Raw genomic sequence first — 27,719 nt, forward strand, 5'->3', positions numbered from 1 at the left:
TTTTCCTTGAAGCTCCAAGTCGCCTCTTGGAACCCGGAATGGCAGCAGCAGCTGGCAAGGGTTTCGGTTTCTGTTCGTGTAGCTTTTTTTCCTCTCTCGCCTGGAACAGCGACAAATCAGATTCAAATCAAGAACGGTGGAGGAACTGAGTAAATCACGAATAAGGGCACATCGGATTTTCAATCGATCACGCTTGTTGTCTCGCTTCAGGCCCAGTCAACCCGTTCCGAACACTGCTCCATTTCATTATACGGCAAGGGTGAATAAAAAAAAACCATGCTGTTGACATTTGAGATTCTATAAAATGTCATCAAAATGTCATAGAATTGTTCTGAATTGTGGTTCTGATGAAGCGAAGTGTGTAATATTATATTTAGTACACAGATCTTTAAATTGTGGCAAAATTCAAAAGTAAACCTCCCGGTTGAGTTGAACTGGCATCGATTTGACCTCGTGCACTTCTCTGTGAACAGTGCAGTAGCTCAACTCGAAACTCCAGTTTGGTACTGTGATGCTTTCTGGACTTGGGTACGATCAGAGTGACGCTTGAATCCCCGGGAGGCGAAATCAATGTTTCATATCGGTCATCAGTGTCGAGTGTGGAGAAATTTATGTGTGCCATTTTCGGTTGCCTTGCTATCGCAGAAACGACGTATGCACCAGCCAATCGCAAGCACTACGTAGTACTTTCTAGCTCGATTGGATTAACATCAGGATCGCGGGCGCAGTAGGCCGGGGCTCGATGAAGCACAGGCGGAAGCACAAAGATTGAATCAATGTCGCATGGAGTAGCACAGAAGTGGAAGTCCCGGTCCCGGTGTGGGTGGTGGCATTGAACGGAACAACGCCAGAAGGCGAAAATATTGAAAATCGGAAAATAATGGAAGAGAATGCACACGTTAGTTATGAGTTTGGATTGTTTGCTCCCGTTCACCCTTCGATGGTTGTGTGGAACTCATGCCTCAAATCAACGATTCAATCAATTTTGTATGGATGAATTTATAGGCGCATTGGCTGACAGAAACAGGAACGGTTTTTATGTTGAACTTATGCTGTTCCATATTCGTTAAATGATGTTGACCAGTTCAAATGTTACTATTAAACGTTAAACAAAGTCACGTTTGGAACGAAATTTCTGTTTAAAAATTTGACATCGTTTGATTGAAAAATTCGAAATATGATTGATAGACTCGATGACCCTTAGTCCCATAAACTTAGTCTCGGAAGTATGCATGTCTAAAAACTAATCGGCCCACAATTTGCGATTAAAAGCCTCCCAGTGCAATCCACAGACGTCGTCGTCGTCGTAGTTTTATTCGTAAATTTTACAACCGTCGTATACATTTATTATCTTTTTACAGTTCCTTCCATACAAGAAACAGACCAACGTGATGTCTTACAAGCAGTTAGCTCCCTTTGGACTGCCCACCACAGTTCTGGGTTTGTGTACGACCCCCAGCGTCAGTCCGGGACAAGTGCAATAAAAATGTCCCCAGCATCAGTCGTTTCTGCTGGTTGGCTGACTGGATGGCTGGGGCTGGTTCCATCACACATTACCTGTTCTCTTGTGGACAAGTCATAACAGCTGTCCACTAACCCGGGAAACAGAAAGGCAAACATTTCAATAAGCGACGAAGAATGCTGTGGAGTCGGATTGCTGACATACGTGAGGAAAAGTCAGGCAGCACACCTTCGGGGAATATATCTTCATCTAGTGCTCTCGGCCCGGTCGGTTGCTTAGGATACGGGTCAAAGCAAAGAATTGTACCGATTTTGCATAATTTATGGCACATGGAATAAGGCACCGGATTCGTAGAAGCACAAACAGCACAAACATACTGAAGCTGGCCACGTTCTCCCCGGGGCTTTCGACGACAACCATGCCGTCGTCTGACGCAAATGGACTGCCTCGGCTTTGTATGGGTGTGTTGTGTATTTGTATTTGCCCTTTTGCTCCCTAATTCCGTCCGAATGGCGAACAAAAACAGGACGATCAAGCGAACGAATATTCAAACACCGGCACAGTGGAAATAAAATCAATTTATTATTGATGAAAGTTTTCGCCTGCCCTGCTCTTGGATGGCATTTGCCTTCCCGCAGTGGGCTGTAAAAAGAAACGAATTTTCTTATCCATTCGGTCGGCAAGAGTAAGAAAATCTTCCGCCCACACACGGAGCACTGAAGGCTCCGCAGCTTCCGTTTCACGGTAGCTAGCTAGCTTGGAGCAGCATCAGCAGCGATGAGCTGAGAAGGAAGGGTAATAGAAATACATATTTTATTTACTCACGTGATTATTAATTTACGAATTTTGTTTACTCGTTTCGGACAGTGAATATGAGAGAATGCAAAAAAAACACATCCGAAAAGTTGCCGACTATGAACCGTTTCGTGGCAACTACTATATTTTTCATACCCATGAAATTGTTCGAGGCGTCTAAAGAGGAAGCTGTTTCCCGGAATGGACGTAAAAATTTATTTCAATATCGTGATTTTAGGCAAAATAGCACAAAAAGGTTTCGTGCAAATTGGGCTTCTCGATTGGAACCGTTAACGGCGACGAAAATAGACCCAGTCGTTTTATCCCTTGATGTTTCACACTTTCCAGTAAAGTATCCATTAAAATTGAAAAGTTGAATTGAACAATAAAAACACAGCATTTTCCGCTACTGACTACAGACTCTAATCGCACAATTGTTCAACTCTCGAGTGATTTCGTTCATCAGTTTTGTACTTTTTAATCGAGAAATTTTGTTGGAATAAAGTGTGTTGAAGATCTTTTGTTATGTGATATTTATGATGAGTTTGAGTACAATTGGGTTAGCGTGTTGGCTGTGTGGACAAGAACTGAATGCCTAGCTATGGGTGTTAAAGTTGAATTATATATTTCTACATAAGGGTATCATAATTCGCAATTAAAAGAGCAAGGTTCTTCTCCCTGTCATAAATAATACCTCCCTCGCGATCACTGTTGCCAGTGGAGATAGTTATTCATTCTGAAAACCATTTCTCTTTTTGACATCCGGTTATTTATCATTTAAAAACATTTTGACAAATGTTTTATCTATCATTATAGCCAAAAACACTGCTCTGAATTCATTTTGTTTTGAAAAAAGCTTTTAGTTGAAAAAGTTTACTAACATGTCTCAAAAGCACTTATTTTAGTATGTAAGTCGGGGCTGGACGTCGTGATGAGGCCACAAACGGTCAGGTTACGCTCTCATTCGCTTTTAAGCCTCTTTCGACTTGGATTCTGGAACTGAATTCAAAAACGTATTTTGAAAATGAGTTCAGAACTTGGATTCTGACCCACCTGAACTTAATTTTAGTTTCTAGAATTTAGTAACAGAATACACTTGAAACTAAAATTCTGGAATTGAATCCTAATTAATTCTAAATCCTGGAAATAGATTTTTGAAACACTTTGCTTGACTAGATTTTGGAACTCAATTTAGTGTCTTAAGTTTAGTTCGGAATTCCCATGCAAAATTCGGATTCAGGAATTCTTAGAATTTTGAAATTTTGCTTGGCCGAGCCGTAATTGGTGTTTGAAATGTATAAACGGTCACTGTTCCGTCCCACGGAGATGATTTTAGAACTGAAAAGTAGTGTTTGTAGCAGAATTTCACAAAGAATCTGAAAATGCAACTCAAAATTATAAAATTTTAACAAAAATAACCGAAATTTGAAAAAGTTTACATAAACTTTTCCGCATTTTTTTTATTGCTTGCGCGCTGCTGTTTCGTATTGAGGTGGTGTGAGAAATGCACGGTGGGCACGGTGGCATTATATCGTGAGCAAAAATTACATATAAAACAATGACGCGAATTTATGCAGCATTGGGTTTTGTGTTGAAATAAAAACGAGTTGAATACAATACAATGGGTATTGTAAGAAATCGTTTATTTTCTAAGTAGCTGTCATTTATAATGCTAATAATGTCCAATTCTGTTGACTTCAATGCATTGATGTTGCTGAAGCAATAAAGCTTGGCTGTGTAATATCGTATAACAGGTATTATTTTAGTTTGTAGCAATTTTTATAGCAACACTAAAACTTCATCATTGACAAGCTACTGAATGAAATGAATACAAGCCAAGTATTATCGTTCATTAACCTGATATACAAACAAAGTGATAAACATTGAGGGTCAGCTTCGAGCCAGTCAGCACGGAAAATTTATTGGAATTCATTGGTTTTTCAATTATTATGAACGCTTGATTTTGCTTTCAAAATCGATTGAATAATAATGAGCTACGAAATAACTTTATATTTAATTTCGTGCCACAAATATGTGCTTGAGAAAAGATTCACTAAATAATTTTAACTGCATGGTATGATGAACTATTAGTTATAATTGGAATGTATTCCAATAATGTAATCTAAGAAATTATTAAACTATTGATGATTTCTGGCACCGAAGGCCAGAGGACATTCGATCTTCGGTTCGTTATCGTTGAAATAGACAATTCTAGACTCATCATGCTATTATTCCGAAAGTCGCTTCCGAAAAAAGTTAATGGTAGTTTATGGTACTATAAAGTTTGTTCATTTCAATCTATGCTTTCAAAACCCCAGCTAGTGATCTCCGAGAAAATGTAGTGAACTTATTATTGCACACACATGAGTCGACCTCTTTGGCTTGGTTCGAAATTTCTTCGGCTGTGTATGTGAATATTTCATCATACCGGTTGCACAAACTCGCAGTAGCAGAAACCTAAGATAAGACCTAACAACTGGCTTCTTATTATTAATTACGTCCAGTCTTTTTTACAAGCCAATATAACGAGAGGTAAGCCCACTGCGCTCAATCATTGAAAAAAGTTCTTGTTTCTATGTGTCCGTTTTTCTTGGTATGCTTCGTGCGACGGTTCGTTCAACTGAAGCGGATAAAATTTCACCCTAAGTTTCACATAGGATTTTTAGTATTTTAAATTTGAATTAAAACAGCAAAGGAACATTTGTCGAAAAATGTTACTTGAGCCAAACATCACATTTCTTCGTAATGAAGTAAAGCAAATCAGTAAAATTCAACGAAATGGTATTGAAAGTACTGTCTGGCCTTTACATGAAAGTTTGACATACTTAAACATAAAATCACTCTGCTTACACATGTCAATGCGTATCTTACACGCATAGTTCTCTGCCAACATAGCCCAGGTCTCGTAGCCATACAGCGCTAATGAGCGTTTTGTACGCGTGATTTCTTGCATAAAATAAATCTCTGGTTTTCAGTTCGATTTTGATGTTTCCATCATCATTGCAAAGGCATAGAAGCTATTCAAACACTCGGAAAATGGATTTTATGTGATCAGAGACCGGTTTGGCAAAAATTGGTTGCGTTTTTTAATGAAAGAAACAAAAAGTTTAAACACAATTTAAAAATTATTAAAAAATATTTACTCTGCCATGTTTTGCCTTTCTCATATAGAAAGGCTATGCAGTCAATTCGTCACTCACTTTTCTCGGAGAAATCGATCTTCAGAAACTTAGATTCAAATAAAAGGTTTTATGATCTCGTATAAAGTTCCGGAATTTCGTTTGTTTCCAACTTTCGGTTCCGGAATTACAGGGTGCTATGCACCAAAAATGTTGAAATAATGCGTTAAAAATGTGAAAAAAAATCTCTCACTTTTCTTGGAGATGGCTGAACCGATTTTCACAAATTTATATTCAAACGAAGGGCCTTACTTACCCATACAAAGTTACAGACTTTCATTTTATTCCGATTTCAGGTTCCAGAATTACAGAGAACCAGGTTCAGGTTCCAGAATTGCACCGAAACTGTGAAAATAATTTCATTCATTTTTATCAGAATACGTCCGTCCAATGATTCTATACAAAGTACCTAAAATTCATTTGGATCCGACTTCCGGTTCCGGAATTGCATCAAATATGTGAAAATAATATCATTCACTTTTCTCGGAAATGACTGAACCGATTTTGACTCACTTAGATTCGAATGAATGGTTCTAAGATACCATAAGAATTTTCATTCGGCTTAAGCCCCTGCTTCTGGAGGTAGAGTGCTTAGTGTAAAAATGTCAGTTTCAAGAATTTTTTTTCATAAGCTAGTTAATTTTTCTAGTTTTCCGACCATGAGAGTCTGTAACCTTATAAAACAACTATTGATAATCCCATATTTTCCGAAACTCAAATCTTCATAGAGAATCGTTAATAAATTTGTAGGTCATATTAGTGTATGGTTGAATGAACCGAATGTCACTATACCGATATCCAGCTTTTGGTTGCGGAAATACCAACAATAGTAATCAAATGTAATAGGGTAATAGGTATTTTGGCCAGTACATATGTTTTGACCCACCTAACAAACTTTATGGATTTAATCGATGTTAAGTAACCCATGTTGCATCAGTTTGAAGTTAATCACACTGAATTACCTATTGGGGAAAAGCTTGATATTGATGGATATTTTTACAAAGTGAGCCAAAATAAAATTAATCCTAAAGTGGACCAAAATGCATCTGTTACACTAAAATGTAGCTCACCTCATTTTCTCAAAATAAATTGAATAGTTTTTCACTAACTTTAATTCAAATGTAGTATATGAATGTAGCAGTATTATGCAACATAAATCTTCAAAACTATTTTCTAAACTTTTTTAAATTGTGGTATTTCGGGGAATTTCTGCTGTAATGTACAGGAGAAAATGAAAATGAGAAAGGCATCATTACAGCACTACGTGGATTAGAACAGGTTTTTATATAAACCTTCTTGCAAGAAAAGAAAAGAATTTTCGTTCGCCTCAACTTTTAGTATAACAGTTTCAAAATGACCTGGAGATACCACAACGCCGACTTCAGCATAGCTGTTTGATATAAGTTGTTCTTTAATTTTGCCGAAAAAAGAAAACCTCTACCCCATCACGTTCAGAAAATTATTGTCGTATCACCCTAATTATAATAGCCATTCTAATACCGTCTATATCCAACCACTGTGTGATGGTGCGAGTCACTACTTTTTTTTAAGTCGAACATTTTATAGCTTTTCTCGTGAATTACTCAAACTTCTAACGCTCTGTCCACGAACCAACGTTGAGACCTTCACCGGAAATCACAAACGCATCCAGTTTGACAGTCAATGATAGCAAATTCTCGAATTCGAATAATATTCATGAAAAGTAGTCGGTCAGATAAGAAAAAGTAGGCCAAGATGAGAAGTTTATTTTTTATTTCTCTGTACGTTAAAATTCACTGCAAGAAATACTTCTAAACATTTTCACGAGCATAACAGTGGTTAGTCTTTCATAAATGCAATATGTGTCCGCTCTGTTCATTCTCTTGTAACAAATATGTAGGAATTGGAGCTTCAACGGAAGCGGAATCTTCGATTTGCTAGAACGTATTTCCGGAAACAAGTGAACTGATTTGCACACAATAATCGAGCACCGAAGAGCCAGTCGGAAAACTAGCGTGTGATACACTGAGAAACAATACACATGCCAACCGCAACCATTTCCAATCCCGGCACCATTCGGAGAGGCATAAACTAATGTCGTTTTCGTTTTTAAATTGCACTACACCGGTGTAGCGAAAGCTGCACCTAAACCGTTCGTTTTTACCAATTGCACTACACCAGTGCTACACTTTTTCTGCACCGATACCACTGGTGTAGCACTCATCAAAAGTTTGGTGTAGCTCTGTGCAATGGAATCGTTCATTGTAGTCAATGGTTACTGTTTATGTTTTCGTCATTTTTGTTCGTTTATTCATGCCTCAGTGTAGCACTGCACCGGTGTAGTGCAAATTAAAAACGAAAACGCCATAAATTAAGTTCCATCTCGTCACTGCCTCCAGTTTCTATTTCGAGCCTGGTCCGACCTCGTCAAACACAACACTAAATAACCCCGAGGTTGGATAGCAGACTGACTGGTTCGGAAAATGGGCGCCTACTGCGCCCTGAGCAGAAACTGCTTGAACAGCAAGAAAATTCCAACTCGGCTTCCCATTCGCTCCATTGGAATGTGCGGCGAAAGCCCCCGATGAAAATCAGAGCGTACGGCTTTTCATGTGGTATCCATACTCGGTGCTGCAGGTTAGGGAAGCGATCCTTGTCAGCTGCAAAATACTCTCACCTCCAAAACACTCGCCTGGCATTTCACTTCATTGTTGCTGGGCCGGAAAGCATCTCCACCGACTGAACCCGTTCGAGTACTGGTTTGCTGTGTAAGTGAACAATATCAGAAGCCGTAACAGAACCAGCAGTAGTCGAAAACCAATTTCGTAAATATGCTTAATTTCCTTTATTGTTTTTCATTATTTTCCACACAACGGGATGCCTTCAATCTCGGAGCCACGTTTGTCGGAGGGCCGTTCGGCGGCGGGTGTAATGCAAAAACAACAGGCCTTTCGGGCGGTGGAGCTCAGGGAAATACAAAATGCTCAAAATACTTCCTCTTTTGAACTTGGCACCGGGTTTTTCTGCTGCTGCCTACTGTAAGCCACACGACTAAACCGGATGCAGTGCCCTTCGGTGAAATGGTGTATTTCACTTTTCACAAGATTCATAAACAATTTTCATGAACACTCATATCGCCATACTTGGAACTGAATAATGTTTCGTGGGACGCGCATTCTTTTCTACATACTACGGTCCATCATGCACGATTTTGGTGCGGTACATGCTAAAGAAAAGCACTATTCCGGGGCCGAAATAAGCTATGTAACACAGAATATTCACATTTCGCTACATCCGCCGGCAAACGAGCCACAGCCCATGTAACGATCCGTTTCCTGCTCCTGGCAAGCTGTCAGTGTGTTGCGGAGATCTTCCTTGGAATACTCTGGGGCGGTAGTAAGCGGCTGAAAAAAAAGCTTACTGCGATTCAGTTTAACCGGTGGTTTAGTCTGTACGGAGCAAAACCTACCGCTCACACCACAACAACGCAAAACAACCACTTGGAAGCCATTCAACTAGCCTCCCGTCCGGCCGGCATCATACAGACCGGACATCAGGCTTATGCTGACACACTTGCATCCTTGGTCTGCGCCATTATCAAGCTAATGGAAGTGAAGATAGCGATAGGTTCCTACCTCGCCGTTGTTCGCTCGGTCGGTTCAGCCCAGCACTGTACTTTCGGAACAGTTTGGACATAACACCGAAGTCGTCCAGTCATTGTTTTTGGAATCCGTTGAACCAAGGTAAGTAAATAATCTGCATTTTAAACTAGAGTACGGTAATGTTTTGCCACCCAAACCATTGCTGCATTTTGGTTATTTTAGTTACAGAGTACCATTGGACTGTTAATGGGAGGGCCATTTAGGTAATGAGTACGTTTAGATTCGGACGGCCTTCCATTGGAATATTAAATTCACCTACAAATCACCACGTCAAACTGAATGAATCAATCTGTTCAAGTTCATCCACTTAATTTACTCACCTACCCCTTTACGACAACGCTAATGTAGTATAAACTTTCTCGTTGCTCGTCCCGGTTCGAATCACTCCGGTTTGAATCCATCAAAAGAATTGACTTCGGTCCACTCTTTCCTGACGGATACGGGTTTCTGTTGTCTCTCATTCGACCACCTCCCCGGGCACCGCTGTTCGACCAAATAAATTGAATGGGTGGACAACTTTATCGAAACAAACCAGAGGAACCCGGACTAGAAGAGGGAAGCTCTTCTTCTTGAACTTCTTTTTTTTCCTCTCGTCAAGAACCAAGGATCCACTTTCACTGGACCAAGAAGTGAGTGAATTAGTTTAATAGCACTCGTTTCGGCGAGGCGCTTATCGAATTTGGAATTCTTGGCATGGTCAACGTCAAAGGCTGACAGGGAAAGAAAGAGCCGAGGAGTGGAGTGGAGCGGATGGCACATAAAACGGAAACGACCAGCTGACAAAGTGATTGAAAGTTGGAGTTGACGAGAGCTGAAAAAAGCGGAACTATGTGGACAAAGTTAAGCAAAAGTTACTCCTTTGAGACTGTTCCTCCCACAAATCATTCGGTCATCTTCTCGACGACAGGTGAGGGTCGACGACGGACGAAGGTTGCAATGAGTCAACGACTGTGCAGAAAAACTTCGGAGCCCGAATTGGCGGGGATAGAAGAATGTGACACAATACCAGCTGGAAATGAAACTTGAAACTGCCCTAGTTATTTTGAGCAACCAAACAGATTTTATTTAATTAGCTTTGAAAACTTAAAATTGGAGAAAAAATTTTGGAAAACAAATTATCAAGCCATTGAACATTATTTTTAAAAACTAAGACAAATGAAAATTTGCATTGCTGTTACTATTTCAATTCGGAGCAAACCCGAGTGCAATTGATTCGAATCGATTCTCGATAAATAAAGCATTTGATTTCGAAGTCACGTTCCATCGGAGGTGAATCATTATAAATTAATTAATTTGTGCAGCTCCGACTTGAATTCAATTTAAAATTTACCTTCCGTATCAAGTTTTTAATTAAATGTACTGCACACAACTCCGAATCCGACTGGATTCCGGACTGCACCACTTCGGTGGTGGGGAGCTGATTGAAATGCGGGGTTTCGATGGTTCCCGGATCTGATGGAAAGGAGCAAATTCTGACACACCCACTCATATCAAACGGCACCCCCCGTGATGCCTGTTAAGATTCGAACACGGTCGGATGCACGGAACAAGTGTTGAGCGCACTCCAAAAACTACCGCAACAACCTCAGTGCCATCAGTTCACAGTATTCGAGAAATGCTAATCCAACCGGAGGTAGACAATAAAGCCGAGTCAGCACAGAACGAGGAAGAAAGAGAACTATGAAACTATTTCTTCGGATGGTTCCGAGACTCCGCCACCACCACCTTCGCCCCCCACCCACTGTGCCATTACTTCTTGGGATTTTACACATCAAGCTTTAAATTAAATTAAATTTATGGTGCTGCACATAAATATAAATTTTAAAACAAGTCTTACGCTCCTCGGCTGACATCGAAAATATGAAATTCTTGGAATACGCATCGGTTTGCACTTTTCTCATGACTCGGATCGGAGCGGCTTGTTGTACTTGTTGAGGCCACTGCTGCTTGTCCTAACTTGAACGTCTAACCGAAGCCTTCGTATTGAAGATACGCAGGCCTGTCGGTCGGCTTCGAAGCCATGCCAACTCCGTTGACCCCCCGAGTCCATCAGTATCAGTATACTGTGGCCAGCTCTACATCGCTTCATCCTCAACGGTACTGAACGAGGAGACTTCGAGAAAGACGGCAAGAGAGAGAGAAAGAGTGAAAGAGAGACAGACGTGTAATTACACACTTTAAATAACTATACAAGTCTGATCATGGACGGGTCTCGATGGTCGGCATTATTCGAAAGATATTCTCTTCCTCGATGATGCCTGGGAAATGCTGAAAAACGAGCTGATAAGTTTGTTGGCTGGAACCAGGTCGGCAGCAGCACAGATTTTCAACTCAAAGCAGAAAATTTGATTTCAAATCGAGTTAAGTTATTTGAGATGATGGTCGGTGATCGCCATATACTATCAATAATTTGAGCCCTCTAAGGATGATGGTCAATTAGGAAGTATAATATTTTGTTACATATTTTCGTAAGTGAGAAGCAAATTACATCCCACTCTAAGAAACTTTACAATGAGGTTGAACATCAGTTGTTCATTGTAGGCGCTTTTCTAATAAGATTTAATCCTGTAGGAGAGATTTGCGGAACCGTCCGTCAAGCTTAAAAGTACACAGTCTGTTGAAAATGTGTAAAATGAGATTGAGTGGTTCCCGAATGAGCTAGCTTGGTATTGGACATAATAAGAATTATGTTCAGAAAGACAATTTCATTTCCTACTATGTATAACTGTATGTGGTGTATAACAATCATTACAAATACTCTATTCTATTTGAATGCCAATTAAAGTATTCTACTCAAAAAAACATAAAGTAGAGCTACAGTGACCACTTCTGGTTGAAACTTCATTACTTCAAATTGTACCGAGAATTTCTAGATGATGGTCAAAAAAATCCTTCAATTTTTCAATTTTTATTAGTTAACACATAAACACGAAACTTTGTTGATGGTGCGCATTGCAATTGGCCGTAATAAAAAATTTTAGCATGATAAAAAGCATCATTCGAAAAACATTTTGTATTTTTTTCTAGGAAAATTATTGAGAAATAAGTCGGTGAAGAGGTATTTTCGAGAACGCTTCTTAAAAATCATGATTTGCGGTGCCCACTCTATCTCAGCGCAGACTAATCAGAAGTGAACAAATAAATGCAGCATAATTACATTTTGTAGTTGTTAAACCTCTCCAAAGAAACAAACAACGAAAAGGAAAACGTTGGGTTCAGGTTTTTTATATGTAGAAAGTGTGTGAAAAATTTGAAAAAAAATGGTGCAGTAGTTTTTGAATGACGATGGTCACGGACTTTCAAAACCTGCTTTCGAGGAAAACGCGTTTAAAGGTTTTTGTCCATAAAATCAATACTTACTTACTTAAGGCTCCTGCTCACCCCGAGTGGTGCAAAGGGCCGACTTGAAAGATCTCCATCCTGGGCGATTGCCCGCCATCGCCTTAACCTGTTGCCAGGTTTGATTTCAGTGGACTTTTTTTATTTCTTTATAGAGGCTACGCCGCCATGAGCCTCTGGGTCTGCCTCTGCTGCGATGTCCTTCTGGGTTCCAGTCTAATGCTTGTCTGCAGATTTCGTTTCCGCTCCTAAGTAAGGTGTGGCCGACCCAGTCCCACTTTCGTTCCCGAATTTCAGTTGCTATCGGCTTCTGGTGGCACCGGCGATGGAACTCGGTGTTTGAGATCCAGTTATGGGGCCACCAGGCTCGAATTATGTTCCGCAGGCACCTATTGATGAACACCTGCAGCCGTTGAGTGTTCTCCACTGATACACACCATGTTTCACTAGCGTATAGTAGCACAGATTTCACATTAGAGTTAAATATTCGGATTTTGGTGCGTTCACTTATCTGCCTGTTTTTCCAGATGTTCCTTAAACTCGCAAAGGCAGCCCTTGCCTTCTTGATCCTTGCACCTATGTCAATCTTGGTACCGTCGTCTGACGCCATTTGGCTGCCAAGATATTGGAAGCTTTCAACATTCTCCACTGATTGCCTTGCTACTGTAAAGGTGGAAGGGGCCACCGTGTTCACATCCAACGATTTGGTTTTGTTGACATTGATTGCTAAGCCTGCCGATGAGGAGCGTTCGGCAAGGTCGTCAAGCTTACTCTGCATGTCAGAGCGCCGTTGAGCTAGGAGTGCAACGTCATCAGCCAATTCGAGGACGTTCAGGTGCTCCATAGTTATGGGATGCCACGGTTTGTTACACGGTCAATCGCACCTACCAGGATCTCGTCGATTACGATGAGGAACAGTAGCGGTGATAACAGATCGGCTGAAAAGTTCGTATCGTTTCTATGAGAGGCGCCACTAGAATTAAATCCATACCATTTTCAGTTAGTACCAACCTTCAAAAGATACGTGTATAAATTTGACAGCTGTCTGATTATTAGTTTGTGAGATATTGCATTTTGAGTGAAGCTACTTTTGTTATTGTGAAAAAAATGGAAAAAAAGGAATTTCGTGTGTTGATGAAACACTACTTTTTGATGAAAAAAAGTGCCGCCGATACCAAAAAATGGCTTGATGAGTGTTATCCAGACTCTGCACCGGGCGAAGCAACAATTCGTAAGTGGTTTGCAAAATTTCGTACTGGTCATATGAGCACCGAAGACGATGAACGCAGTGGACGTCCAAAAGAGGGTGTTACCGATGAAAACGTGAAAAAAAATCCACAAAATGATTTTCAATGACCGTAAAGTGAAGTTGATCGGGATAGCTGACACCCTAAAGATATCAAAGGAACCTGTTGGACATATTATTCACGAATATTAAACGATACGAACTTTTCAGCCGAACTGTTAGAATACATCCTTGCCTCACGCCAGCTACGACCCGGATGGGTTCAGACAAGACCCCGTTGTGCAGAACTCTGCATGAGAAGGCCTCGTACTGCGCTTCGATGAGGGCGATGATTTTCTCAGGTACTCCCTTGCGTCTCAGGGCGTCCCACATATTTTCGTGATTGAGACGGTCGAAGGCTTTTTCGTAGTGAATGAAAACCAAATAAAGGGACTCTTGGAATTCATTGACTTGCTCCAGGATGATACTGAGCGTGACAATATGGTCCGCACAGGATCTTCCGGCACGGAATCCAGCCTGCTGTCGTCAAAGAGTCGCATCGAGCTTCTCCTGGATCCGGGATAGGATCACTTTGCATAGAACTTTTAGAACGGTACACAGCAACATAATGCCTCGCCAATTATCGCATATAGTCAAGTCGCCCTCGCTCGCTTGTCCCGTCTACATGAGCGTTTTACTTCCTTTTCCAGAGCCGAGTATCTTTGGCGGGCCGAATATATGGCTCCTCGGGTTTTGGATCGCTGTATTGCGGGTTTGGCTCTTCTTCGCTCCTCTATTTTCGTCCAGTTTTAAACCGCCGTCTAACTCTCACCTCTTGTCGACGAATACGCGCAACACGCAGGCGTATTTCGCCGATGATGAGGTGGTGGTCAGACGCGATATTGGCACTACGTTTATTCCGCACATCAAGAAGGCTCCGTTTCCACATTCGGCTGATGCAGATGTTGTCAATTTGATTTTCGGTAAAGCCGTCACGGGAAACCCACGTGACCTTGTGAACCGGTCGATGGGGGAAGAGCGATCCCCCGATCACAATGTCGTTATTGCCACAGAATTCTGCAAACAGCTCTCCGTTTTCGCTCATTTCTCCGAGACCATGGCGCCCCATAATGCGCTCATAGTTCGAGTTATCGGATCCGATCTTTGCATTGAAGTCGCCCATACAGATCATGATGTCGCCCTTCGGAATTCTATCTACGGTGGCATTGAGTTGACTGTAGAAGTTCTCTTTGTCTTGCAGGTCGGCAGCATCAGTTGGCGCGTAAGTTTGGATTATAGTGAGATTTCGAACCCTTGTTCTGAACCTGGCAACGATTATCCTTTCACTTATAGGCTCCCACTTCATAAGCGCAGAGTGTGCCTGGGCGCTCAGTAGGAAGCCAACTCCACGGTGCCGGGGAGCGTGTTCACCTCGTAGGCCAGAGTATAGTAGAATTTGTCCCGATGGTATTCTGTGTTCTCCAAAGTTCGGCCAACGGACTTCATTGAGTCCTAGGATCTCAAGTTTCATTCGACGCGCCTCGTTGGCAAGTTGTGCCAGTTTACCCTGCTGGGTTAAAACTTTCCATGTTCCTATTCGTGTCCGTTGTTTCATGCTAAATGTCGTTGCCGTTAAATCAGTCCGTAATCTTTCGTTATCGGTTTCTCGAACAAAGTTTAAGTTTCGGGAACAGTAGGTTGTTGGTCCAAGATTCCCTATCCTCCGGGACGGGGCTGCCGTCTTAGGTATAGCTTCCGAGGAAAAGCATTTCTTATTCAGCCGCTGGATGCCAGGACAGACGCTGTTTGAGCCGCACCTCCTTGATGAACAGACGCTCGGTCAGTGGCGTCAGATTTGTTTTGAGTCCCACACCACATCAGCATTGGGCTAATGCGCTTCGAGCGGCACACGGTCGCATTCTTGAGGCCTGCTTGCGGACACATGCAGCTTTTTATAAAGGTTTAACAGAGCCCACTGCCAAACCCCACCACATCCTAGGCAGCCCCATAAAATCAATGGAAACAATTAATTACTCCAGGGAGCCCGTAGGGTCTAACATTATCAAAAAATCATATTTTTTCTTTTAAAATTTAATATAACGAAACATTTCAAGAATGTTTTGTTTTGAAATCAATCGAAGTAGAAATCTTGAGATAGTCATAGATAAAGGTCAATAACTTCCAGAGTTTCGTTCCAATAGTGTGAAGTGTGAACACCTGTGTATCAACGTTTTAGGGTTAAAACTTTTAAAAAGTCTGAGAATGTTTGAAGAATTAGGACGACGACTCGTATGTCGAATGGAATATTAGTAAACCTTTGGGATCGCAATTTTCCTACGCCAAGAATTGATATGCCTGATGATATACGATGCAAATTTGGGAAAAAAGTTTTTACTTTAGCGAGCCATTTATTTCCACGGCTTGAAAAGATTCACAATGAGCACAAACAACGGTGAAAATAAAGAAAATAAGATTACACCAAAAAAGAGCGGTTATAGTATTAGCAGGATTTGGCATCTGCTCATTATGCGGCGGCTGCCTTGGAGATTCATATGTAATGAAAGTCAATTTTATCGAATTTCGCATCCGATTTCGAAGTGTGACTGATTATGAGGAACTGTGGATATCCCGATCATTAAATTTCAAGTAATTATTTATTAAAGACTGTTATAATGTTGGTTTTTTGTAAGAATATTCCTGAGATAGGATTGCTCAAAGTAAGATATGCTATTTACGCAGAGTTAAATGGCTTGCATTGTAGAGTCATAGAAGTTGATTATGGAACAAGCAATGTTGCATGAGTTTTATTTGTTTTTTTGGCGTGAATACGATCTACTTTACTATGGGGCGCCTTTTCAAAATTAGCAATATGGAAGACTGGGCAGTACTTAATCGTGAATATCTCGACTTGTAATAATGGCAGCAACACAATTCTTGCACTAATTCATCAAAAATATGATCAGGAATTTAGGATAATATTTTGAACAGTGTGAGATAACCACAAACAACTTCAAGTTTTCTCAAAATTTGAAAACATCGCGGAAAACTCTTTACTTTCGCTTAGGTTTTTCGCGCAAGGACGATTTTGAGATAGTCAGGCACATATCTTCAACTGAACGTTATAAAAGAGGAACACCGTGGTCGAAAATCGTTCTTTTCTTCTTATGTGTTGGATGGAAGCAAAGTGCGGGGAGAGAAGACGCATTCAAACAGCAGCATCGGAGAGCGCACCTTCTGCGTGGTTAAAAACCTCAAACGCTCAGGTCGTAGTTCTCATTTGCTTTCCGGTCGTCAAGGCGAGAAGACGCATTAAACCAGTTCCGCATCATTTGTCACTGCGAGCGAATGTGTTGCGGTTTGTGCGCAAAGCTGGTTTCAACTCAAACAAGAGCGATTGCATCGTACAACAGAGCTTCTGGTCGTTTGCATTGGAGAGAAAGAAAACGAAAAGTGGACAACATTATATAAAATCAGCCGTTCTAATGACTCTAAATGTTATCTAAAGAATGATTAACATTACTTCTTTGCAAATCGAAGGTAAAAATCATCAGTTCAGTGAAAGTCCAAAATAATTTTATTTGCTTCGTGCACTTTTCGCTGTGCGAAGATCGTTCGAGAAAAATGTTCCGAATTGTGCTAAATAACGTAGAGAATTCCACAATTTGGTCCTTCTGAGAGGCAGAAATATATCCTGTACAGCATCTTGATAGTTTCTTCGAATGAAATATGCAAATCCGAAATGAAAGAATCGACGTCAAAATTCTAAAAGTGCCTATATGTGTGGCCGTTAGAACCACCCATTTGTGAAAAAGCTACGAACGAAATCACGTAAAAAGAAATCTCTTGAGAAAAACTGATTCAGTTTGGCATCATTTGGCACTGCGAGCGGTTTGTACGCAAAGCTAGTTTCAACTCAAACAAGAGCGATTGCATCATGCAACAGAGCTTCTGGTCGTTTGCATTGGAGAGAAAGAAAACGAAAAGTGGACAGCATTATATAAAATCAGCCGACAATCGACGTCAAAAAGCGTTTAAAAAACTCGAGTAATGAAAAGGGGGAAAGTTTCACAATTCACACAATCGATCAGTTATCAATTCAAATTCGAAAGTATAAAGAAATCGTGTCTGTTTTATTCGTATTCACGACATCCAGTTATGTCTCCCGTACTTTTTTGCCTTTCTCGCATATAAAGGGTATGAAATCACGGTCAAAACAGAATTTTGAACCGAGGCCCGTGTATGGCACTTTGACACATTTCGTGTGGCTCTTTTTAGCAATATAATTGATTATTTTTTAGCAATATAATTGATTGACATATATTGGAAATATTACAGTATCTACAAATACAATTCGACGGCCTATAAAATGTTCAAGTCAATTGATTACAACTGTTTCCAATTAAAATTTCTGGATGACAGATATTGCATACAGCTCAAACACGTGGACTCTTCGTAGTCTGATTCTTTTCGTGTATCCTGGTACTTATTCGCAATGAAAAACATCTTGCTCACAAAGTTTTTTAACTATTTTGATTGAAGAATTCGGTTTAGATGAGAATAGGATCTGTTTTAGTATGTGTCGTGTACATCACATGAACAATCTGTCTCAATCCACCTAGTGTTGCGATGATGTCTTTGTCATATTACGCTCATAAATATTACTGTGATATTCTTCAATAAACTTTCAATTGAATCTCAAATAAAAACAAGAAAGTTTGTTGGGTTGAACCTTTTAAATTTGTAGATAGTTTGAGGCCAAATTTAGAAAAAAAAATTCGTTTTTAACATCGTCGTTTTGAGTCACGGTTTGAAATTTAAAACACACTTTGCCCTGATATTCCGGAACCAGAGGTCGGATCCAAATAAAATTCAGTAGTGGCCTATGAGATCAAGAGATCTTTCATTTGAATGTAAGTTTGTCAACATCGCTTCAACCATCTCTGAGGAATTTGAGTGCGTATTTTTGTTACATACACTCACATACATACAATCAAACAATTTGCAATCGCGACGAACTGAAAATCGAACTTCAGAACCGAGGCCCTGGTCATATACGAATAAGATCGTTGAGATTGCAAAATGTCTGTGTGATAGAAGTTTTCATCGAATTTTCTCCGAAATGGGAGAGCCGATTTTCACAAAATTTGGCTCAAATTAAAGGCATTGTTATATCATATAATTTTTATTATTTGGTATAAATCTGCTTTCCTATTACGGAGTTACAAAGAAAAAATGCGCGAAAATTAACACCAAATATGCACTAACTTTTCGCCAAGACGACCGAGCCGATTTCAACAAGCTTAGATTTAAATAAAAGATTCTATTGTCTTATGTCATTATTGTTTTGCCTTTCCCATATAGAAAGGTTATGCAATCTCTTGAAAAACCGACTAGTTTCATATACCATTCGACTCAGTTCATCGAGCTGAGCAATGTCTGTGTGTGTGTGTATGTGTCAAATAATCTCACTAGGTTTTCTCGGAGATGGCTGAACCGATTTTGACAAACTTAGATTCAAATGAAAGGTCTCGTGATCCCATACGGAATTCCTGAATTTAATCTGGATCCGACTTCCGGTTCCGGAATTATAGGGTAAAGTGTGTTCAATATTGTACACCGTCACTTAAAATATTTTCGGATGCAACAAACATGTAATGCATAAACAATCTCTTGGTTTCTTTCAAAAATCGAAGAGAAAAATTTAGAATAGAATACCACAATATTATATGTACATGAGAAAGGCATCATTACACCACTAGGTGGATTAAAATAGGTTTTTCTATACAAAAGACATTGGGATTGCTGGAAAACCGACTTTCAAATGAAGCCTCGGAGATCAACAGTATTATATACACTTCTACTCAGTTCGATGAAACAGGAAAACGTCTGAAAATATTTTTACCGCTCAACTTGCTCAGAGATGGCTCAACCGATTTTAACAAGCTTATCATCGTTTGAAAGTTACTATTAGGCTATTGGTCAAGTTCAAATATCATATGGCCGGCACTTCCGGTTCCGGAGATATGATGATATAAGTGACATAAGCGACAAAACGCGTTGTTTTTTTTTGGTTACCGCTTCTCATTCTGAATAACGCTTCTTGTTCATCGGCAGATGATTCAACGAATTTCGATAAACTAACTTGAAAACTAACGATGTCAATCAAATTTGAAAGGCCTATGTCGAGTATTTCCGGTTCGAGAGATGTAATGTTATATGTGACGTAACCGACAAATCCCAGTGTTTTTCAATACAACCAAACTTCTCGGTGATGAAAGAATCAGTTTCGAACGACCTAGACTTGTTTAAAACCTACTGTCGACGATACCTCTCGCCGAGATGATGTGCGAACCACCCTGCCCTATTCCACGCAAGAAAGTTACCACAGGGTATAAAAAGCAATTTCTACCAACCTTGACAAATGTCACTAGTGCAAGAATCAGAAAAGACAGTAAAAACATTGCAAGCTATCGATAGTGAAATTTATAGTCGGTTTGAATTAAATTTATATTTTGTTTGAATTTTCTGAATCTAAGTTGATTCATCCACGTAGTAAGTGGAACAGTTAGTAGAATTGAGGTACGTTTCGAGTAAAAAATTATTACATGTGTTACTTACCTTACCACTAATTAAATACTTACCAGAAATGTGTGAATTAAAGCTTAACCTAAAACTTACACCGTTGTTATTATAGATTACCATTAGTCATCCTTCCGCGGTGATACCTGAAAAGAAAGAAGAAGAAACACTGAAAATGTATGAAACGATTATACTTTGTTATATATCTACTAGAGAATTGAATAAATTACAGCCTTAAGGCTGCATAGTAAGACAACAACAAAGACGGTGTTTACTTTCGGGAACACCTACTACTAGGTTATTTGATAAGCTCACAATACTAATGGACCGAGAATAGAATCTTACAAATGTTTTGATGAGACTATTTAAATGGCTAGAGAACGACACTATCGTATCACTAGATGGATAAAGAAGGATTTTTTGAATTTCACATGAACTTATTCACTTTTCTCCGTGATGGCTCAACCAATTTTCTCAAACTTAGATGCAAAAGAATGCCACAGTAATATTTATGAGAACATGCTGACAAAAGACATTGGTCGACATTACCAGTCTTCTGGAAGCAAATTTGCCAGCCAAGTACAAGTGGGTTTCCACACATAATCGCAACATTAATTTTACGGGCTCGAGTCTCATCTCTGTGGTATTTTGACGTAGGACTACTTCTTTATTTTCTACACAGGGGTGTGAATTCAAAATATGGAAAAAGAGTCGTACAGATAGTGATAGGCTTAACCAATTTCAAAAGGATTTTCGATATCATTACACCTGAATCGTATATAAAGTGAGTTAATTTGCATCGTTTTACAATTTATTTGTATTTTATATTCAATTATTCTGATTAAATCTTTGCTTAGTCTCAACCTTGAAGCGCTATGATGTATAATTCCTGTCATTTTTATTGTATTTTGAAGAAAAATAATGACCACTAGCAAGTAATAATTCAGATTCATTCAAAATTGGAAATTTTGTGTATTTCTTTCCTGGCTTGGGACTCGCATTTAAATATTTACAGGATTATTGTAAAACGCGCTGATCTCACAGACTTCTTTCCTACCAACTATGCTGCTTACAGCAATTAGAATAATACCACAGACTAATGAAAACTCGATACTGCTAACCGTCCATTGGTAAATTCCAAATAAAAGTATCTGTTGCCATAGCTTTCCATTAGGATCCAAGGAGCAGACCAGCAGAAATATTACCGCAAACAATCTGTCTATTTGCTGGTCACCTGAAGGAAACTTTACCAGACGGGTTGGGCCACAGGTCATCGTTGGTAGCAGGAGCACTGCTATCCTATTCTATACCCCTAAATCGACTGGTAACCCTCGTAAACTCTATTGCGAGTGGTGAAATATTTACGAAACTATGTTCGAATTAGTTCATATTTCATCGTTTAAAACTTTCCAATATACTTCTTCCACACGAGTACGAATCGACCGTGAGTTCTCCTTCTTCTGGTTGCCCTTCAAGATCGAATCTGAAAGGATCGTCGAAGAAGAAACTTTCTCACTTGATTGATGCTTTCCATAATAAAGCATCCGAAGCAACTTTTCCATGTTCGGTCCATGCTTTCTACCTTTACCTGCGCGCACATATTCCGAGTCTGCAATTTTTCCTTGGCCACAGATCGGACCTGGGAAGGACTCGCCGGCAGAAGAATCTACAGTTTTCATTGTTCTATAAACAAACATTAAATTAAACTATCTTCGAGCAGAAGTTTTTGCCGGTTTGTAGCACTCTTCCTTTTCCCGTGGTCCTTCTATCAGTGATGTTACAGCATCCGGAGAGAAAATTATGATTTATACAGAGCACAAGTTTCACTGAATTCAGTTTGCGCCAGAAAAGTTTTGCCTATCCGTGTAGTTCCGTGCTAGTTGATGTGCTGGTTGGAAGCGGTTCTCCGTACGGCACTAGTTATTGCATAACTTACAGTTTTCGACTAGGTGGGCAGATGGCAAAACCGGCGATGAAAACTGATGTCAGTATATTTGTGTAGATGATGCGTGCAGTATCTAAGCGCAGTTCACGGACGGCGTACGATTTGATAGCGAAGGTGTATTGTGAAGTGGTATTTTCACCAAGAGTACACATTTTCTTGACACTTCATCAATTTCATGGCGAATCTGTGCCAAAAGCAATCCGGCAGTAGAGCGACGAAGCAATTACTGTTGAAAACCGATCCACAAATCATACCTCAACGACACTGACAGAGCGGTCTCGGTCAGTACCAGGCATTGCCAAGCGTCTCCAAGAAGTACTGCTCACCTTTTTACTCGGCTCTCGGCTCCCCTCGTACGCTGCAAAATGAAACCTGTTGCTAATGAATCAAGACTAATCAATTTTCTTCTTTCTGTTTTCCCTTCTAATTACAGAGAAATGCAAAAATCCATTAGGGATGGAGTCCGGAGCGATCAACGATTCGCACATAACGGCCAGCTCAGCCCACGACATCGGCAACGTAGGTCCACAACATGCCAGGTAAGTGCTACTCTTTCTGCTGCTCGAAACCGTACCCCCATGGAAACCGAATTAGAAAGATAAAGAGCTCAGTTTGCATGAGCCTTTTTGCAACCATTGTTTTCCGAAACGGAGCAAAGTCTCGCGAACAGAAAAACAGAACAAAAAACATTTTCCGGATCATTTTTTAATCTCCCACATACACCCGGAATCCTTTTCCTATTCAAGAGAACTGTTCAGTGGCGTCGAGTGCCGACCAGGGTGAGATAATAACAGTAGTCTCAAATGCGCTTCTCGTTGAAAGGTGAACAGTGAATTTCTTTCAGAGCCGTGCTGTAAGCGAAGCTTCTTGGAATAACCCTCATCGCGTCGTCGACTGCAGGATAACAAATCCGCATTATCCTCATCGGGATAACAAATTGCTCTCATTTAAAATGAAAAATCACTATGTGTAGTAGTACTACTACTACTACTTCCTAACTACCTACTGCCGACCGTCTTTCCGGCCGCGGCAGCTAGAGCCTGCTTTGGCGCTGTATGTATCTGCAAAGTTTGTTCCTTTCGTTTGCGTGAATCCTTTCAGCGCTTTCTTCAACCAACAGAGAGATAAAGCCTCCTGTGGTGCGTCGAGTTTCCTACTTTTTGTTTCCTACTCTGCAACGCAAGAGCTCTGAGCCGCGAGGGATTGTTGCTACAGTAACGGCGTAGCAGTAATTTGTTGGTGGCAATACGGAAAATACACCACTATTTTGCAGTATATTAAATTTTACATTACATTTATAAAATTCCAAATATTTTTGACGACCATTTTGTGTGCTATGATACCGGCACCGAGCACCAGTGGAAGCAACACCTTCCAAGAGTGCGAACAAAAAAAAAGGAAAGATGAACACGACTCGTAACAGGGAAAACCAGCACAAGACAAACAAAGATAAATAATAACATGGTGCATAGCTTGAACAGAAATGGCACAAAATCCGATATCCTCCATCGTGAAACCAGGCACTGCTTGGCCAGGTAAGATAGGGAAATGGGGAGATAGGAAAACACACGCCGCACAGCCGTAACAATGGGAGAAAATTATTTTCCATTTTCGCAAATGAGCAGGAAAACGACGTCGCCTGGTGGTATTTCGCAGTTGCTATTGTGGCTCCTACGATGATCCTGTGTGCGTGCCGAGGTACTTCTTTTCTGTTTTTTTTCACCAAGCCCGGTTGCTGCGATCCTGTTCGCATAGCGTGAAACGGCACAGTTTTTGTTATCCACCGACAAAGAAGTCCAAAGTCTTGTGCAGCGATGGGATGGGAAAAAAGTTCCCTTTCAAGTTCGAGAGCTAGTAGAAATCAGAGTGAGATGAAGCAACAAATATCTACACGGATACTGGAAAATCCCTTTCAAAAGGTGCTACCTATTTGCTTTTTGCAGTCTTTTGCAGGGCGAAACAGTCAGCCATCAACGTCGATGTGAGATAATGAAAGTTTTTTTTGTTTGCTACCGACTTGGGACTGGGGACGTTTTCAATTTGTTCTCGCTTCCCGCTCGAATACGTGTCAATCGGCATTTGCGGATGGTTTTGCCATTCCGGTCGCAGTTTTTGATGACCTTCTCACTTCGATTGATATTACGTGAAAGATGTGAAAAAACGTTCTGCTATTCCTACAGATTATGTTCCGGGGTCACGGCAATATTTATGTTCAGAAGACATTAAATTAATTGTCACTTAGGTAATGAATATTTTTCGCTATGTCCATATTCTCTTCGTAGCTTCAAATTTTTGTTTAAGAATAACTATATTTACCTTACCTATAGCAGCTGCAGCACTAGGGTGTCCTTTACTGTATCAAGCATACGTTTTCATCAGACTCGGTCTATGGCTTCTCGTCACCGGCCACTCAAGGCACGTGCAGCACTTATTTTCTTCTTGTTCCAATCGAATCATAGTCCATTTTCACTGGGTTGCCGTCCGACATCTTGATCTTGCTGTACGTACGATAGGTGGCTCTACAAGCAACTGTGGTATTTCGTGGTTCATACGCCAGCTCACCATATATGTTACGCGACTTTCTACTACAATAGACTTCGTAGCCGATTCATAGCGTACAGAACCATTGCATGGCTGATGCTACGATCCTACTGTCACTGAAAATTCTTCCAGGCCAGGGCTCGAACATTCGACAACAGGCTTCTAAGACTAGTACTCTATGCACAGCTACCTCTGGTGGACTTTATAGAAACATTTTGATTTTTACTTTACTGCTCGTAGTACTCAACGTGATCTTTTGATTTCTCTGCCTCTTGCTCTCCGATTATGATAATTAAAGCCTGTCTACGTTAAACCTCGAACACCAAAATAAAAACAACAAGAAAAACTACACAAAATTCACAAAACCGATTGTTTGTTTTAGAAAAGATTTTTTTGTTCAAATTTTAAAAACTACACATTTCATTTATAGCTGTTCCAGGTATGTTCTCATTAGTCCAAGACCTTCAGTGAAAACAAGTCTGATCTGTTTTAGGAATATTTTCGGTCATCCAAGGACTTCAGTAAATCACTAGTATGGACCCAAGTAACAATTTTTGTTACACTAGCTTGTTTGTGACTAGTTTGCAACCAGATATTTGAGTGATTGTTACTAACATCTAACCACTTGCATGACTCAAAAAGCGCAGTTTCTACTAGTTGTAACATCGGCTAAAACTATGTTGTCGTTACGTTGTAATGCCATACTGAAATAACTTATCTTTTCATAACTTGAAAATAACTTGTTTCCAAGTAAACTAGTTGATACTTAGTCACCATCGACATTATAAACATTGAATGAATCCAGAATACTTTTCTATCATCAATAAAAAAGCAGAAGAGTGCTTTAAGTCACAAACTTGATACAAGGTACAAATTTCACAACGATCCAAAAACTGTCGAGCGGAATTCAATTTTACTTAACTGTTTTTTATGCGCCTTCAATCAAAATCTGTTTATAAATATATAAAAAGTAAACAACGAAATAACCCTATGTTCAGAATGCTCAAAATTATTCCGAGTAGAGTGATTTCTCATCATTTTAAATTCATATATCATGAGAACTATAATATTATCACAATCGATGTTCAATCCCTATATTATTTTCTTCGTGTATATGACAGTGCATAGAACAAAATAGAACAATTTTCGGCAAAAAGTAGTTTTGAAAAAAGTAATATCCTGGTTTTATTTACGTTTCATACACTTCTTGAGACTCGCCATATTCAAGCCAACAAAGGTTGTTTTGTTTGCATTTTAGTTGTCATAACGTTGGGAAAAATTACCGATAACTATCTGAATTCAAAAAGAAATTATATGTTATAATCTTATAATATCTTAGTTATTGCTATATCAATTCACAGTAACGATTCACATATACGTTAACGTATTTATAATGGTTTCGCAACGGAAAATAAACCTTTTTTCAACTAGTAGCTTAGAACATAGCTGTGATTAAAGATATGTTAGAATCAAGTAACGATAACTTACAAATGATAGTTAGTTTAATGTTTACGTTACATAGAAACACTGCTGTCACCTTGTCTTAACCAGTATAACATAAAAAAACATGTTCATGCTCTAGTTGCAACACAGTTGGGTTAAGCGGTATCAAAACTAGTTATGGGTTGCTACTATTGAAGTCAAATAAACATATTTTCAACTAGTGGCTAGAAGCATTGTTGTGATTAAAAATATGTTTGGATTAAGTAACGATAGCTTATAAATTATATTTAATTCAATATGTCACAAAGATGTTATGATTGGAAACCTAAATAACTATTTCGTAATTAGTTATGTTATGATGAAACATTGCTGTCACCATGTTTTAACCAGTATAACATAAAACACATATTCGTGCTCTTGTTGCAACATAGTTTGGACTTTGTCGTGTCAGAACTAGTTGCGGATTGCTACTTGGGGAGCGTGAAGATTAAGATTTGTAATTCTGTTGGTAGATTTTGGATGGCGTAGTTTATTCACAATAGGCCTTTGAATAGCATGTGGTATCACGAGTATGGTCCGAGGACAGAAAGTTCATTAACGGAGTTTCTTGTGCTGGTAGATCTTAAAGCTTGAGCTCCAGATAGCTTTTGAGTGACCCAAGGCATCTACAATAAACCTCTTTACTGTAAGTGGAAACAGGAGTATAGACCGTGATTAACAAGTTCGTTATTGCAGTTTGTCATTCTAGTACATCTTAAGGTCTGAACTGAAGATAGTCTTTGTATTACCTAGAATATTTACAATAAGTAAATGATTTGCATGTGGTATCACGAACATGAACCGTGAACAACGATCTTGATAGTTCACTTGATTACTCTGGTAGATCATAAGGCTTATACTCCAAGTGGTATTTGGATGAAAAAATATTACTTCATATATATAACGGTTTATATTACAAGAAGGTTTGGGATGGACAAAAACTTCCACTGACATTACCACAATATGTCAATTCGTTAAATATACACACTTAAAAAAATCCCTGTGATTTTACATCTTATTAGATGCACATAAATGGAGCGTCGCAGTTCACGCAAATTTACGTCGAAGAACATTTAATATTGTGTCTAAGACTCCATGACATGAAATTCATTGAAATAAAAAAAAGAATACTGATAGCAACCACCGCGACTTGAACCGAGAATCATTGGATCGCAAGTACGTCTGTTAATCTACTGAGCCACAGAAGCATGCATCTGCTTGGCTGGTAAAAGGTGCATTTAAATTTATATAGTCGAACCTGCTAGCAGAACGCAAGTTACAGTCGAAACCAGTAAAATTCAAGCTCATCTAACATTAAGTCATTACAAATAAAATTTTCCGTCATTTGACAAATTAGGTCTTTATGAATTACATCGTATGAGGGATTAAGTCACCTGAAAAATTCAAAATTTTTTAGAGTGTAGTACTACGAGAACATATCGTACTCAAAAATTATGCAGGCACCAGTCACGCGTTTATATACCAATTTTTTCCAGAGAATTCTTGGATACCCCCAATCTTGACTAGATTC

The 27,719-nt window shown here is 39.6% G+C and overlaps 1 protein-coding gene across 3 annotated transcripts in view; it reads left to right on the top strand.

Moving 5' to 3' along the window:
* The window catches only part of LOC131426972 (discoidin domain-containing receptor tyrosine kinase B), a 702,887-nt gene that overhangs the window by 372,403 nt on the left and 302,765 nt on the right, over positions 1-27,719 (top strand). For all 3 annotated transcript variants that reach the window (XM_058589807.1, XM_058589806.1, XM_058589808.1), the window contains one exon: positions 22,599-22,704. In XM_058589807.1, the coding sequence (XP_058445790.1) occupies positions 22,599-22,704 (106 nt within the window). The remainder of the gene's footprint in view (positions 1-22,598; positions 22,705-27,719) is intronic.

The sequence above is a fragment of the Malaya genurostris genome, chromosome 2 (assembly GCF_030247185.1).
Source record: "Malaya genurostris strain Urasoe2022 chromosome 2, Malgen_1.1, whole genome shotgun sequence".
Lineage (NCBI taxonomy): Eukaryota > Metazoa > Arthropoda > Insecta > Diptera > Culicidae > Malaya > Malaya genurostris.